At 41.5% G+C, this 15199-nt stretch overlaps 1 protein-coding gene across 4 annotated transcripts in view; it reads left to right on the top strand.

Annotated features, from left to right (window-relative positions):
• Window positions 1-15199, top strand: part of LOC122542431 (unconventional myosin-IXa) — a 370841-nt gene that overhangs the window by 116263 nt on the left and 239379 nt on the right. Inside the window, exon 1 of one of the 4 annotated variants that reach the window (XM_087982056.1) lies at window positions 2384-2508. The exons of the other annotated variants lie outside the window; for them this stretch is intronic. Coding sequence (XP_087838182.1) covers window positions 2458-2508 — 51 coding nt within the window. The 5' untranslated portion in view covers window positions 2384-2457. Of the gene's footprint in view, window positions 1-2383; window positions 2509-15199 lie in introns of those variants that run through there. 4 annotated transcript variants of the gene reach the window in all.

Here is a 15199-nt window from a genome sequence, read left to right as displayed (position 1 = left end):
CAAGCTAACATTTTCAGCGTGGGTGCTGCGATGAAGAGTCATCGAGGTTCAAAATGTTAGCGTGCTTTCTCACATTCTGGAGCTATCCAGAAAGCAGGTTATATAAGACTTTGGTACTGACAATTGATTAGTGACCTCAAAGTTAAGGAATTTAAAAGATTAATCCAAAGACAAGGTTGAAAAGAGATTTGACAGAGATTCTCAAAGTTGTGAGCAATCAGGACAGAATAGATTGGGGAAAAACTGTTCCTGCTTATGAAAGAAAAAAAGAACAAGAGGGTGTGAATTTGAAGTGATACACAGTGGAAGCAAAGCTGGTTTCAGAATAACCTTATTTATAAAGTTAAAAACCAGACAATGCCGGGTTTATTTAGAAGCACTAGCTTTCGGAGCGCCGCCGCTTCATCAGGTGGTTGTGGAGTATAAGATCATAAAGACACAGAATTTATAGCAAAAGTTTACAGTGTGATGCAACTGAAATTATATTTGGAAAAGACCTGGATTGTTTAAGTCTCATCTTTTAGAATGTCCATGCTGGTTTCAGTTCCTTCATATGTAAATCCCAAAACTTTTTTTTAAAAGTTACATTCTCAAGTGAACTTTAACAATAGGTGCCATGTCGGCCCAGATAATGCTTTGAAGGTGTGAGGTGCCCTGTGTGAGGCTGTCTGTGCCCCACTGTTCAGACTGAGCCAATTTCTTAAAAAAAAAAGGGTATTTACAGAATCTTACATGGATTCATGCAGTTTTTGAGCAAAATAAAATGTAATTCTGCAAGTACAAATTCATCTCACAAACTTATGTGCGTGCGGGGGCATCGTGTATGAATATCTGAGAGCGAGTGTGTGAATGCGTATGTGAGAGTGTAAAGGGGTATGTGAGAGGGTGCTTGTGTGGGTGTGTATGTGTGAGCATATGAGAGAGAGCTTGTGTGTGAGAGAAGGTCAGCATGAGCATATGGGTCTGTAGGAGTATATGTGTGTGTGTATGTTGCAGTGGAGTCACCTGTAGTGTGACGTGAATCCAAGGTCCCGGTTGAGGCTATCCCCATGGGTACCGAACTAAGCTATCAGCCTCTGCTTGGCCACTTTGCATTGTTGCCTGTCCCGAAGTCTGCCTTGGAGGATGGTCACCCGAAGGTGTGAGGTCGAATATCCTGGATCGCTGAAGTGCTCTCCGACTGGGAGGGAACATCCTGTCTTTTGATTGTTGTGCAGTGTCCATTCATCCGTTGCTGTAGCCTCTGCTTGTTCTCGCCAATGTACCATGCTTCAGGCCACCCTTGCCTACAGCGTATGAGATAGACAATGTTGGCCGAGTCACATGAGTACCTGCCATGTACATGGTGGGTGGTGTCCCCATGTGTAATGGTGGTATCTGTGTCAACACTGACACATCTTGCAGCATCTGGAGTGGCAAGGTTGTATGGTGTTGTCCTGAAAGCCAGGCAGTTTGCTGCAAACAATGATCTGTTTGAGATTTGGTGGTTTAAAGGTGAGAAGTGGAGGCGTGGGGAAGGTCTTGGTGAGGTGCTCATCCTCATTGATCATGTATTACAGGTTGCGAAGAACATGGTGTAGTGTTTTGGCTCCTGGGAAATACGGGACAATGAAGAGTACCCTTTAGAATGTGTATAGGGTATAAGCAGGCAGGGAAAGAGTTAAGTTCTGAGTTTTGTGAAAAGTTCAGCTGAGCATGAATCAGATCAGATGAGAACTTGTAGTTAACAATGGGGTGCTGAGGGCAAGGGTAATGGGTTAACAAGATGGAAAAGCATTCATTATGTCAAGCCATTTAACAATATTGGAAGCATTCAGTATGCAAGGTCAGCTAACAAGGGGAAAAGTATCCATTGTATGAATCCAATTAACAAGGTTAAGAGCATTCATTGTATGACAGTAAAGGACTTGGTCTCTGCCATTAATACTCGTTGATTGTAACGGTCACCCATTTAATATGTATGTTACCTTATCTGGATATTCTTCCCTTTTAAAATTACTATATAATTCATTGAGAAACTGTTCTTCCAGAGAAGATCGTGAACTTGTGTCCCTGTGCACATGGGCTATTATTCTCTCTCCCTCCAGGGCCAGGAATAAAGATGAAGGAGCTAAAATTATGCTGTGTCTCTGAGCGTTTTGCTTTGACTGGGGTGGGGGAACAGGATGACACCTTGTTGGTTGCAGATTGTGTCTGTCTCCTGACGATGTCATTATGGTTTCATGCTGTGGCATGTCAGAACTGGTAGTTAATGAGTTGAGCGTCGCAGCCCGTTCTTATGAGGGAATCCTTGAGTACTTCCAAGTGCCCGTCACATTCCTCCTCATCTGAACAGATCCTATGTATGCATAGAGGATGGTTGTTTTTATATGTTTCAGGTGGAAGCTGGAAAAATGCAGCATCACGAGGTTGTCCGTGGATTTGCAGTAGAGTGAAGTGCTGAAGTGCCCATCCTTGATGGAGATGCATGCGTCCAAGAATGAGACAGATACTAGAGAGAAGTCCATGGTGAGTTTGGTGGGATTAAACTCGCTGATATTACTGTTTAGTTGTTTCAGTGATTCCTCGTCATGGGTCCAGAGGAAGAAAATGTCATCAATATACCTGGTGTATATTATTGGTTAGAGGTCGTGCGTAGAGGTCTTGTTTGAACATATTGGGGTGCAAATTTGGTCCCCATGCTGTTCCGTGTGTCTGGATGATGAACTGGTTGTCAAAGGTGAAAACGTGATCAAGGATAAAGCGGATGAGTTGTAGGACGGTGCTTGAAGATTGGCAATTGTTGGTGTTGAGTACTGAGGCTGTTGGCGTGATGCCATCGTTGTGGGGATTGCTGGTGTAGTGTGCTGAAACGTCCATTGTGATGAGGAATGTTCCTGGTTTGACTGGTCCTTGGATGCTGAGTTTCTGTAATAAATCTGTAGTTGCGACAGACGCTGGGGGACCCTTATATAGTGGATTTCAAGATGCCTTCGACATAGACAGAAAGGTTCTCACACAGGGTCCCATTGCCTGATACAATAGGACTTCCTGGTGTGTTGGCTTTATGTACTTTCAGAAGGCAGTTAAAGTCACTTACGTGGGAAGTACATGGGTTGACGGTGCATAGGGAACTCTGAAGGACTCGATCCAAAGTCCTGATCACTGTATTTAGTTCATGGGTGTGCTTTTTGGTCGGATCGGCCAATAGTTGCCTGTAGTATTCCTCATTCAGTTGTTAGTACACTTCTTTGCAGTAATCTGTTCTATTCTGAGCGACGATGGCTCCTCCTTTATCTGCTGGTTTGATGACAATGTTGTGATTGATTTTGAGAGCATGGATGGCGTTGCGTTGTGATCGAGTGATGTTTTGCTTTACCTTATGAGTGCGGCTGAGGAATCTATATATTTCCTGACAATTTGAGCAAACTGGTCTAGCCCAGGGCAGTGGCCCTCCGGGGTCCAAGTTGATTCCTCCTTTTGTTGCCCCTCTAAGGATCCCTGTGATGACTGTTCCAATTCCTCGGTGGACTCATTGGGATCACTGCTGGCATCTTGAAAAGATTCGCTGAGTTTCATTCGTCTGATGAATTCCTCCGTGTCTCATGCAAGACCCATGGGATCCATTTTGGTGGTGGGGCAGAAATTGAGACCCTTGCTAAGAACTTCAGTCTCTTCTGGTTGAAGGGTGTGGTCTGATAAGTTGATGATCAATGTCCCTGTGGTGATAACTTTTCCATTGTGGTGCCAGGGTGGGATTGGCTACTGCCGATGGTGATGCCAAGTTTCTCCAATTTCTTGTTCTTGATGTGCATGCACATGGTATAGTTTTGTCACCTTGCCTGTTTGGCAATGTCCCATAACTGTACTGCTGTATCCTGAGTGCAGGCTGTGTTTGTGGACTCCATTTCAATTTTAAGGTTGTGGCACCTGCTGTGGATTTGGTGCACGAGATGATTGAGGGGTTTGCAAGAGGTGCAATACCAAAGTCTCTCCGCGTAGTGTGTATTATAGGTCGACTTGAGTGGGTTCGTAATCCTTAATCCTTTTGGGATCTTTCCTACATTTCTGCAGAAACTTGATGCCTGTGTTAATATGTACGATCTTCTCTGAGATCCTTTCCACTTTGAGCCGGCGTTTAGTGGTGTTGATGGTAGTCATGATTTGGAGGTGCTGGTGTTGGACTGTGGTGTACAAAGTTAAAAATCATACAACCTTTATAGTTCAACAGGTTAATTTGGAAGCACTAGCTTATGGCTAATTCATAATCACAAGTAATTAGGTTATGGAATACATTGTCTGGAAATTTGATGAAGATAGCTTCAAATGAAACATTGAGGAAGACATTGGATGAATAGTTGGATAGAAATGGTGTACATGGGTGTGGGGAAAAGGCAGGAGACTGATCGGGGAAATGGAACTGATGCAGACACAATGGGCTGAATGGCCTTGTTCTGCACCATAACAATATGATATGTAATAACTTAAGGTTCCCTGCAAGCTGCTTCCTGCCAGCTTATTTTTCTTACTCTAGATTCTTGCATGTTATTCTCCACAACCGGCCTGAACTTTGTGATACAATCATCATTGTCTCCTAAATCTACCCCACTGACACTTAACCCACTTGACCCATCTTTCTAGATTACTAACTGGAATGAATGGGTTGTCTTATGATGAAATGGTATGGACAAAGGTAACATAGAAAGATGTTCCCTCACTTGGCTGAGTTCTGAACTAGGGGTCATCTTTTAAAATTAAGATATGAGGAGAAATTCTTTTGATAGTTGTGTAACTTTGAAACACCCTGCCTCAGAAGTGATGGAGGTGAGGTCATCATATATTTAAGGCTGGGGTAGATCAATGAGCAGTGGAATCTAAAGTTATCGCAAATAGATGGGAATACAGAATTCAATCACAAACAGATCAGCCAGATCTTATAGATTGTGCAGCAGTGTTGAGTTGCTGAATGGCTTACTTCTCCTAATTCATATGTTTGTATGGGTCAGATTGAGAGCTGATCGCTAGCAAATAAAACCAAGGGAATTCAAGCAAAAGATTCAGGGACCCCTGAAGAAGTTGTCCTTGTGTGCCACATTTGAAGCACAGATCTAGATTCGGATGCCTCAAGGTGGAATGTCAGGAGTTCTACAGACACCTTTGAGATCGAGCAAAGCATCAGTATGCAGGAGAAAAGAAGGGGAAGGACCGATCTAATTATCCCCAGTAACAACTACATCTTCACTTCCATTTTCTCTGGGAGAATCTGCCAGTCACATGGAGACTTGATTAGTCACCAGTGGGCTGCAGTCGATCTGTCCAAAAATCATCAAGAAATACAGATAGATTTGAATGAAATCTGGACTTATTTAATACTGTGAGCACGTACAATCATGGTAAAGAAGACTTTGCGATGGTGTTCTTCGGAGCAGCATGTAGCTCAGTGCTTAGCACTGCCACCTCATAGTGCTAGGAATGAGTTCAATTCCAGCCTCAGGTGGCTTGTGGAGTTTGCATGTTCTTAGTCTGTCTGCGTGGGTTTCCTCTGAGTGCTTAGATTTCCTCCCACAGTCCAAAGACTTCAAGGTTTGGTGGATTAGCCATGCTGAATTTGTTTGTAGTGTTCATCCTGCAGGCTAGGTGAATTAGCTATGGTAAATGTGGGGTTATTAGATATGGTAGGGGATTGGATCTGGGTGGGATGCTTTTTGGAGAGTCAGTGTGGACTGGCTGGGCCAAATGGCCTATTTCTGCACTGTTAGGGGTTCTATGTTCTCACAAAGGAGAGTGATGAGACTGGTAATTCAATAAAATGCAAGTCATTAGTTATATGGCAATGTCTCAGTCATTGGTTGGATCCCAGTTGCTTTCTAAACAGTGCTGTAACAGAAATGATGGGTGTTTTTACATGTACAGAAATTCCTTTGTGAAATGAAACAATGCATTTTGCATCATGGGGATAAATTCAGCTTCAGGGTTTCTCTTCGAGTGGACATTTGTGAGATTCATTAATTAAAATTTAATTCTGTTATCATAAAAATTAATTAATTTATGCGACCATCTGGGAAGCAAAAATTGCAAATTACTCCCTGCAAAGGAAACAAAGACCATGTGTCAGACAGCCAGTTTTCCGTTCTGTTCCCTTGACAATTGCCACTGATTTCTCCTTCCCTTTGAACTTTTCGGTTACATTCACGTTAGCTTCGCTTGTCTATTTTTCTTTAATGGGATGAAAATTTATAATATGAAAGTAATTTGTTTTTCTCCCTTCCATTTAAAATTACTTGTTCAAAGCAGATCCTTAGAATCAAAGTAATTTTTAATATTAAATTCTTTTGAAGTCCACAGCAGAGCTCTTCATGATGTCACCTTTCAGAAATGTCTGTCTTGCTAACAGTGGAAGCTTGCTGTAGTTCATAAACTTGTTATTTGGTAGATTTGTCAACTAAATAGCACACAAGGTAAAGTGGCTGAGAGATCTAATCATTAATTGGTTTTAGTTTTTTGCTGTGGCGTTCTGTACTTCTGCTTTTTGGTATTTACAGAATACTGTCCACTAATTGTTTAGATGCTGCAAATGTGAAATTTTGTACTTTTCCATAATACTTCAGTTAAGGATTCTGAGTTGCTTCATACACTCATTCCCTCCAGATAATCCTTTAGTGTCTGTCAAATATTACTTGTTTGGTTATAAAATTATGGAACTAGTAATGTATTCCTCAGCCCACTGGTCCAGACTTTCGGAAGGATGTTGTGAAACTTGAAAGGGTTCAGAAAAGATTTACAAGGATGTTGCCAGTGTTGGAGGATTTGAGCTAAAGGGAGAGGTTGAATAGGCTGGGGCTGTTTTCCCTGGAGCGTCGGAGGCTGAGGAGTGACCTTGGAGGTTTATAAAATCATGAGGGTCATGGATAGAAAAAATAGACAAAGTCTCTTTCCTGGGTTGGGGGAGTCCAGAACGAGAAGGCATAGGTTTAGGTGAGAGGCGAAAGATATAAAAGAGACCGAAGGTGCAACTTTTTTCACAGAGGGTGGTGCTTGTATGGAATGAGCTGCCAGAGGAAGTGGTGTAGGTTAGTATGATTGCACCATTTAAAAGGCATCTGGATGGATATATGAATAAGAAGGGTTTGAAGGGATATGGACCAGATGCTGGCAGGTTGGGATATCTGGTTGGCATGGACAAGTTGGACTGAAGGGTCTGTTTCTGTGCTATACGTCTCTATGACTCTATTTGTCACTCTTTCGAAACTAAAGCTGCAATGTTGTCTACTTTGCAAATAACTAGGCTGGGCCTGTTTATTCTGGAGCGGCAGAGGCTGAGGGATGACCGTATAGAAGTTTATGAAATCATGAGGGGCATGAATAGGGTAAATAGACAAGGTCTTTTCCCTGGGATGGGAGAGTCCAAAACTAGAGGGTACAGGTTTAAGGTGAGATGGTAAAGTTTAAAAGTGATCTAAGGGGCAACTTTTTCATGCAGAGGGTGGTGCGTGTAAAGAATGCACGCCAGAAGGAATGATGGAGGCTGGTACAATTACAACAATTAAAAGGCATCTGGATGGTTGTATGAATAGGAAGGGTTTAGAGGAATATGGGCCAAATGCTGGCAAATGGGACTAGATTATTTTCGGATAACTGGTCAGCATGGACAAGTTGGACCCAAGGGTCTATTTCCTTGCTGTGTGTGACTATGGCTCTATGATTCAAACAAGGAATCATAAAAGGAACAAGTAGCTGTCAGCCAGCATGTTTGATAGAATATTAAAATTATGGATCCAGTTGACAGTTTTTCTATGACACTTATTTAGTATTCAGTAAATGTTTTTGAGGAAATTATAATTTGAGCCAATGCATTAACATTCTGTAGTATGTTTATTGTACTCTCGCACTTACGATTCATCACTCCAGTTGCTTTACACCCTTCTCAAAGACTGGCCTGTAACCACCAATATGTTTCCCCTCATACAAAACTCGCTTTAAATGCAATTTTTGTTCAGAAGGACACAATCTCTTACTACACAGCACAGTTTTCACAGCTAAAGTGAAAATTTTACACAGCTAACATTATATTTAATTGAAATAGAAACATAGAAAATAGAAGCAAATGTAGACATTTAGAGCCTTGAGCCTACTCTGCCATGTCTGATCATGCAGTTCTGTACCCTAATCCAGTTTTCTCCACATGATATCTTAGTCCTAAGATTATATCTTAACTCTTCCTTGAAATCATTCCATGTTTTGGCCTAAACCGCTTTCAGTAACAGAGAATTTCATAGGCTTACCAGTCTCTGGCTGAGGAGAAAATGAGGTCTACAGATGCTGGAGATCAGAGATGGAAATGTGTTGCTGGAGAAGCGCAGCAGGTCAGGCAGCATCTAGGGAACAGTCTCTGGCTGAGGAAATTTTTCCTCATCTCAGTCCCAAATGGCCTACCCTGTGACATTAAACTGAGAGACCTAGTTCTGGATTCCTGGTCATTGGAACATCCTTCCTCCATTTACCCTGTCTAGTCCTGTTGGAATTTTATAGGTTTCTATGAGATCCCCCCCAATCATTCTTCTTAACTCTAGTGAATACAGTCCTAACTGTTTCCAGTCTCTTCATACATCTGGCAGGGGGATCGAGTTTAAGAGCTGCAAGGTTTTGCTACAGTTCTACAAGTCTCTAATGAGACCATACTTGGAATATTGTGTCCAGTTCTGGTTGCCCTACTATAAGAAAGATACAGAGGCTTTGGAGAGGGTGCAAAGAAGGTTTACCAGGATGCTGCCTGGAGGGCTTGCCTTATGAAGAAAGGTTGAATAAGCTCTGAATTTTCTCTCTGGAGAGAAGGAGGAAGAGAGGAGACCTGATCGAGGTAGACAAGATAATGAGAGGAATAGATAGGGTCAGTAAGTCAGAGACTTTTCCCCAGGGCAAGATTGACTGGTATGAGGGGTTTTAAGATATTAGGAGAAATTCCCCGGCAATTATAGACCAGTAAGTCTCACGTATGTCATCTGTAAGGTGTTAGAAAGGATTCTGAGGGATAAGATTTATGACCATCTGGAAGAGCATGGCTTGATTAAATGCAGTCAACATGGCTTTGTGAGGGGCAGATCATGCCTCACAAACCTTATCGAGTTCTTTGAGGATGTGACTAGAAAAGTTGATGAGGGTTAAGCTGTGGTGTATATGGACTTCAGCAAGGCATTTGATAAGGTTCCCCATGGTAGGCTAATTCAGAAGGTCAGGAGGAATGGCGATACAGAGGAACTTAGCTGTCTGGATACAGAATTGGCTGGCCAACAGAAGACAGCGAGTGGTAGTAGAAGGAAAATATTCTGCCTGGAAGTCTTTGGTGAGTGGTGTTCCACAGGGCTCTGTCCTTGGGCCTCTACTGTTTGTAATTTTTATTAATGACTTGGATGAGGGTATTGAAGGATTGGTCAGCAAGTTTGCAGACGACACAAAGGTTGGAGGTGTCGTTGACAGTATAGAGGGCTGTTGTGGCTGCAGCAGGACATTGACAGGATGCAGAGATGGGCTGAGAGGTGGCAGATGGAGTTCAACCTGGATAAATGCGAGGTGATGCATTTTGGAAGGTCGAATTTGAAAGCTGAGTACAGGATTAAGGATAGGATTCTTGGCAGTGTGGAGGAACAGAGGGATCTTGGTGTGCAGGTACATAGATCCCATAAAATGGCCATCTAAGTGGATAGGTTTGTTAAGAAAGCATATGGTGTTTTGGCTTTCATTAACAGGAGGATTGAGTTTAAGAATTGTGAGATCTTGTTGCAGCTTTATAAACCTTTGGTTAGACCGCACTTGGAATACTGCGTCCAGTTCTGGTCGCCCTATTATAGGAAAGATGTGGATGCTTTGGAGAGGGTTCAGAGGAGGTTTACCAGGATGCTGCCTGGACTGGAGGGCTTATCTTATGAAGAGAGGTTGACCTGAGCTCGGACTTTTTTCATTGGAGAAAAGGAGGAGGAGAGGGGACCTAATTGAGGCCTACAAGATAATGAGAGGCATAGATAGAGTCGATGGCCATAGACTATTTCCCACGGCAGAAATGACTAACACAAGGGGTCATAGTTTTAATCTGGTTGGAGGAAAGTATAGAGGGGATGTCAGAGGTGGGTTCTTTACACAGAGAGTTGTGAGAGCATGGAATACGTTGCCAGCAGCAGTTGTGAAAGTAAGGTCATTGGGGACATTTAAGAGTCTACTGGACATGCATATGGAACAGAAATTTGAGGGTGCATACATGAGGATCAGTGGTTGGCACAACATCGTGGGCTGAAGGGCCTGTTCTGTGGTGTACTGTTCTATGTTCTAAAGGTATAGAGGGGACGTAAGAGGAACGTTCTTTACGCGGAGAGTTGTGAATGCATGGAAAGCGTTGCCAGCGGTGGTGGTGGAAGCAGAGTCATTAGGGATATTTAAGCAACTGCTGAACATGCACGTAGATAGCAGTGAGTTGAGGGATGCGTAGGTTGTTATTATATTTTACATTAGGATTAAACCTTGGCACAACATCGTGGGCCAAAGGGCCTGTTCTGTGCTGTACTTTCTATGTTCTGTATATTCTATGTTCTATACCATTTTGCTTTCACTGCTTGCTGTACCTGTGTGCTTACTTTGTGACTGGTGAACAAGGTCTTGTTGCATCTCACCTTAGTATCATTGTGCTAACGCTGCAGGTATCATATCCTTCTAATAATGTATTAAAGATCTCATCAAGATGTCTATTTAAACTAAGTTCAATGCCATAATTTTGCAATTAACCTAACCTTGCTGAATGTGTTGCAGCATTGATAGCTGTTGCTTGCTGTGATTAGTCACATAAATATACAAGTTGGAACAGGAATGGACAATTCTGTCCCTTGAGCTAGCCCACCATTCAGTCAGATCTTGGGTTTGTTTTGCACTTCACATTCCCATTGACTTGTGACAGCCTTCAATTGCATTGCCTAACAAAAATTCAATCAACCACCTCCATTAAAAATATTCAGTGGCTGTACCTTCACTGTCTTCTGAGGCACTGGGTTCCAAAATTGCATAATCCTCAAAGAAAATTCTCCTTGTTTAAGAAGACAATCTCAGATTTGAAGAGAGCGCCCCTTCCTAGTTCAGGACTCTGCTGCAAGAAAATACAACCTTTCCATGCCTGTCTTGTTCAGATTGTAACAGATACACTTAAATCAGGTCTCCCTTCAATCTTCTGAACTCCAGTGACAACAAACTCAGTCTGTCCAGCCTTCTCACATACAACAACACATCCATTCCAGTTATCAACCCCGTAAATGTCCTCTGAACTACCTCCAAAACATTTAAATCTTTTCTTAAATGTGAAGACAAAACACTGCACAGTACTTAAGGTAGTGTCACCAATGCCCTGAACATAATATCTTTTATGTTCCATTCTGCTCATAATAAAGGATGTTATTCCATTATCCTCCTTAATTACCTTAGTTACTTGCATTATCTGTATTCTAAATTATTCTGACTTATGCAAAAGAAGACCTTCGATCAACCTGCATCATAGAATTATTTAGTAATTTTCAAGATCACGGTTTTTTATTAAAAGCATAGGCCTCTCTTTTTATCGCAACATTTAAATATTTAGATGAAGACTTGAAATGCCATAGCATTACAAAGGCTATGGGTCAAGTGCTGAGATAACAGAAGATCAGTGCTTCATGACCAGCTCTCAAATGATGGATCATAGGACCTCTTTCAGTGCTGTAAAACTCTAATTTTATTCCATTCTATAAAAATATGATTTTTTATCAGTTATGTGGCATGATTTCACAAGGGAGCATACTGCATTCTTTCCAGCTCTTTTACGCACGCAGATGTAATTTTCATTTGCTTGGAAATTGGGATTCATTGCCAATCACATCATTGCCTGGATATGGTGTGTAAAATTGAAGTAATACGGTTTACTGTTTTATGCATTGACAAGGCACACAGGGCAGATGTTCATGTTGCAATGCATCTGTGTCAGTTGAATGGTAGTATCTGTCACATTTATTCTTAGAAGGTGAAAATTAATTTTGTTAGCTTACAACTTTGTGATGCACACGTACAAATCTCTTATTTATTGGAAGACTGTAAAAATTAAGCAGCAAGTCCAAGGAGTAGTTAGAAGTGACTGATTTCACAGTAACAAAAATACCTTGAAATAACTCCAGATTAAGTGACACTATATAGTTTTTGGAAGATCAAATCTATCGCAGAAGAACTATTTCAGGGGAGGGGATGCAAAAGTAAAACTTGATTTCTAGCATATGTTGATATAAACAATCGTATTATTTCAATTATACTTGCTTTCTTTAACTTTTAAATATACACAGTTTGTTTTTGTTGAAAATCAGAACACTTAAGACATAAATTCTTTCAGTTAATCACTTGAAATGTTAATAGTCCACATCAGTGTTGTAACACCTGAGACCATTGATAAGTTTATTGGACTGTTGTGTTGTAGGTTATAATGTAAAAACTATAATTGGATCTTGCGGTCTGGAATCACCTTGATTGCCTCCTCCCCATTTTGAGATATGTAATGAATGGGTACATTACACTTTGTATTTTAGCACAATATGCAATTTTGTAAAATTAGGAAAGCATTAATTCATCAATTCACAGTAGCTTGAATGCAGACTTGTGTTTATTCCTGTATCTCCATTTGGAGGTCAATTGTTGACATTTCACATCCATGGAGTAGGTTTGTTCCTTGAAGAATGACTGTGACACTTTCAGATATGAAAGGCAATAAAGGTTTGAAGGATAGCTTAGAGGACATTGCCCTGACCTGCAAACTTTCCAATGTATAGCACGAAATGGGACTGGATTCATTGTTGAGGTCCCTTTTTAAAGTCTTGGATGTCCTGCACTGTACTATAATACAGGGAGATCTCAAATTGTTTTTGTCCCTGCTCAAGTGGAATGCATGTTGTACAATCTCTTATATTGAAAAAGGTCAGTTGTCATCTCTGATCTGGGTTAATTTTGAAACTGTTTGGACCTTTGTCCCAGCTACTTCCTTCAATCTTCCCGCCACACAAGTTCAACAGTTCAAACCTTACCCATTCAGTTGACTAACCGTCAAACTTTACTTGTTCTAAGTTTTTCTTTGTCATTTACTCCTCCTCGGCCTTTCACCCACTCTCCAGTTCTTGATATATAATTTGCTATTGTTGCAGGTGGAATGATGTATGGTAATTTTTCTCCTCGTACAATTTGCTGCTGAAGTTGTTGGAACGTGATTTTGTAAGCAACGATGACCCTTTTGGTACCTCATCGAGTACCCAGTCCTCAACATTTGTTATAATGAGCACTCATCACAGCCAAGCCTGATATGAGCCTCACCTGGCATTCAAATATACATGCTTTCCACAAGCAGTCTGTGCATAGTGATAAGGAACAGAAATGGCCTGATATTCTTATGTCACTATCTGGATAATAAAACAAGTTATAGCATTCCTGTTAGCCTGCTGATACCAATCAACTTAATCTAGATAAGAGATTTATTAGTGGTTTTGTGCATAGAACATGAATAACGTAAAGTGTACTTCCGGCATTTTAACTTCCAAATTTTATGGAGCAATAAATTTTATTTTAGCATCTGTGTTATATTGTCATTTGTGTGTTGCAGTAAGTGGTGTACAGTAACCTTAAGGGTTGACTGAACTGATGAGGCATCTTTTCATTCACTTCTAATTGTCAAGGTCATTGAGTATTGGGTGACTGATCAGCAAATCCTGTCTGCTCCGAGTTTGCAAATTTGATTCATCGCACTGACGATGGATTCACGTGAAGTATTTTGACAGTGTGGGATCTACTACTGCCTGTTTAGCACATCACAGCTATTGGATTCATTACCATTAACTTGGCATGGCTGAACCCAGCTTTTAATCAGGTCGTCAGTAGAAGAAGAAAATAGACAATGGCTCCTGCATCCAGTAACAGTATAATTTGTTCCTTTTGAGCCATTAAATATCATATCAAAACAGTTCAGTTTTGAGAAGATTTGTAGCTCAGGTTGAGGTTCTGGATGTATATTTGCTCGCTGAGCTGGAAGGTTCATTTTCAGATGTTTCGTCACCATACTAGGTAACATCAGTGAGCCTCCCATGAAGCACTGGTAATATGGCCCACTTTTTATTTGTGTTTAGGTTTCCTTCGGTTGGTGATGTTATTTCCTGTTTTTTTTCCCCTCGGGAGTGATAAATGGGATGCCAGTCATTGGAAACCTTCAAGACCATCAATAATACACTTGCATAAAATTCACAAAAGAGGAGAAAAACAACACCAAACTGTCATTCCTAGATGTCGCAGTAGAGCGATCACCAATGGGGAACTCCAAACAACACATATGGACCGAATACTTAACTACAGAAGCAATCATCCCAACACCCACAAATGGAGCTGCATTAAAACATTATTTCAACGAGCCACCACACACTGCAGCACAGAGGAACTACGAAGAGCAGAGGAAAATCACCTATACAATGTATTCAAAAAGAATGGATAACCAATGAACACTAGGAGAAAGTGAGGACTGCAGATGCTGGAGATCAGAGCTGAAAATGTGTTGTTGGAAAAGTGCAGCAGGTCAGGCAGCATCTAAGGAGCAGGAGAATCGACGTTTCGGGCATGAGCCCTTCTTCAGGAATGAGGCCATGACATCACCTCATTCCTGAAGAAGGGCTCATGCCCGAAATGTAGATTCTCCTGCTCCTTGGATGCTGCCTGAGCTGCTGCACTTTTCCAGCAACACATTTTCAACCCGATGAACACTGTCCACCAATTTCTCAGCAACAAACTCAAACAAGCAGACAAAACACGTTCCAGAAACCCTCGTCACTCTCCACTCCATCAAAGACATCTTGACTGCCATACTATACAGACCCCTTGGCATCATGGTAGCCCACAAACCCACCAACACACTAAATCAGCAGCTAATGACTTGAAAGACTATACAGACAACAGACAAAACTAATGTCATTTACAAATTACCTTGCAAGAACTGTAACAAACACTACATTGGACAAACAGGCAGACAACTAGCCACCAGGATACATGAACATCAACTAGCCACAAAACGACCTGACCCTCTCTCACTAGTATCTTTGCAAACAGCTGAGGAAGGACACCACTTCGACTGGGACAACACATCCATCCCAGGACAAGTCAAACTAAGACATGCGCGAGAATTCCTAGAAGCATGGCA

Source organism: Chiloscyllium plagiosum, unplaced genomic scaffold, assembly GCF_037043375.1.
Source record: "Chiloscyllium plagiosum isolate Xiang-an unplaced genomic scaffold, Cpla_swu_hap1 HiC_scaffold_42, whole genome shotgun sequence".
NCBI classification, from domain to species: domain Eukaryota; kingdom Metazoa; phylum Chordata; class Chondrichthyes; order Orectolobiformes; family Hemiscylliidae; genus Chiloscyllium; species Chiloscyllium plagiosum.
The sequence above is the reverse complement of the archived record's forward strand: the minus strand, read 5'-3'. Positions and strand labels throughout refer to the sequence as shown.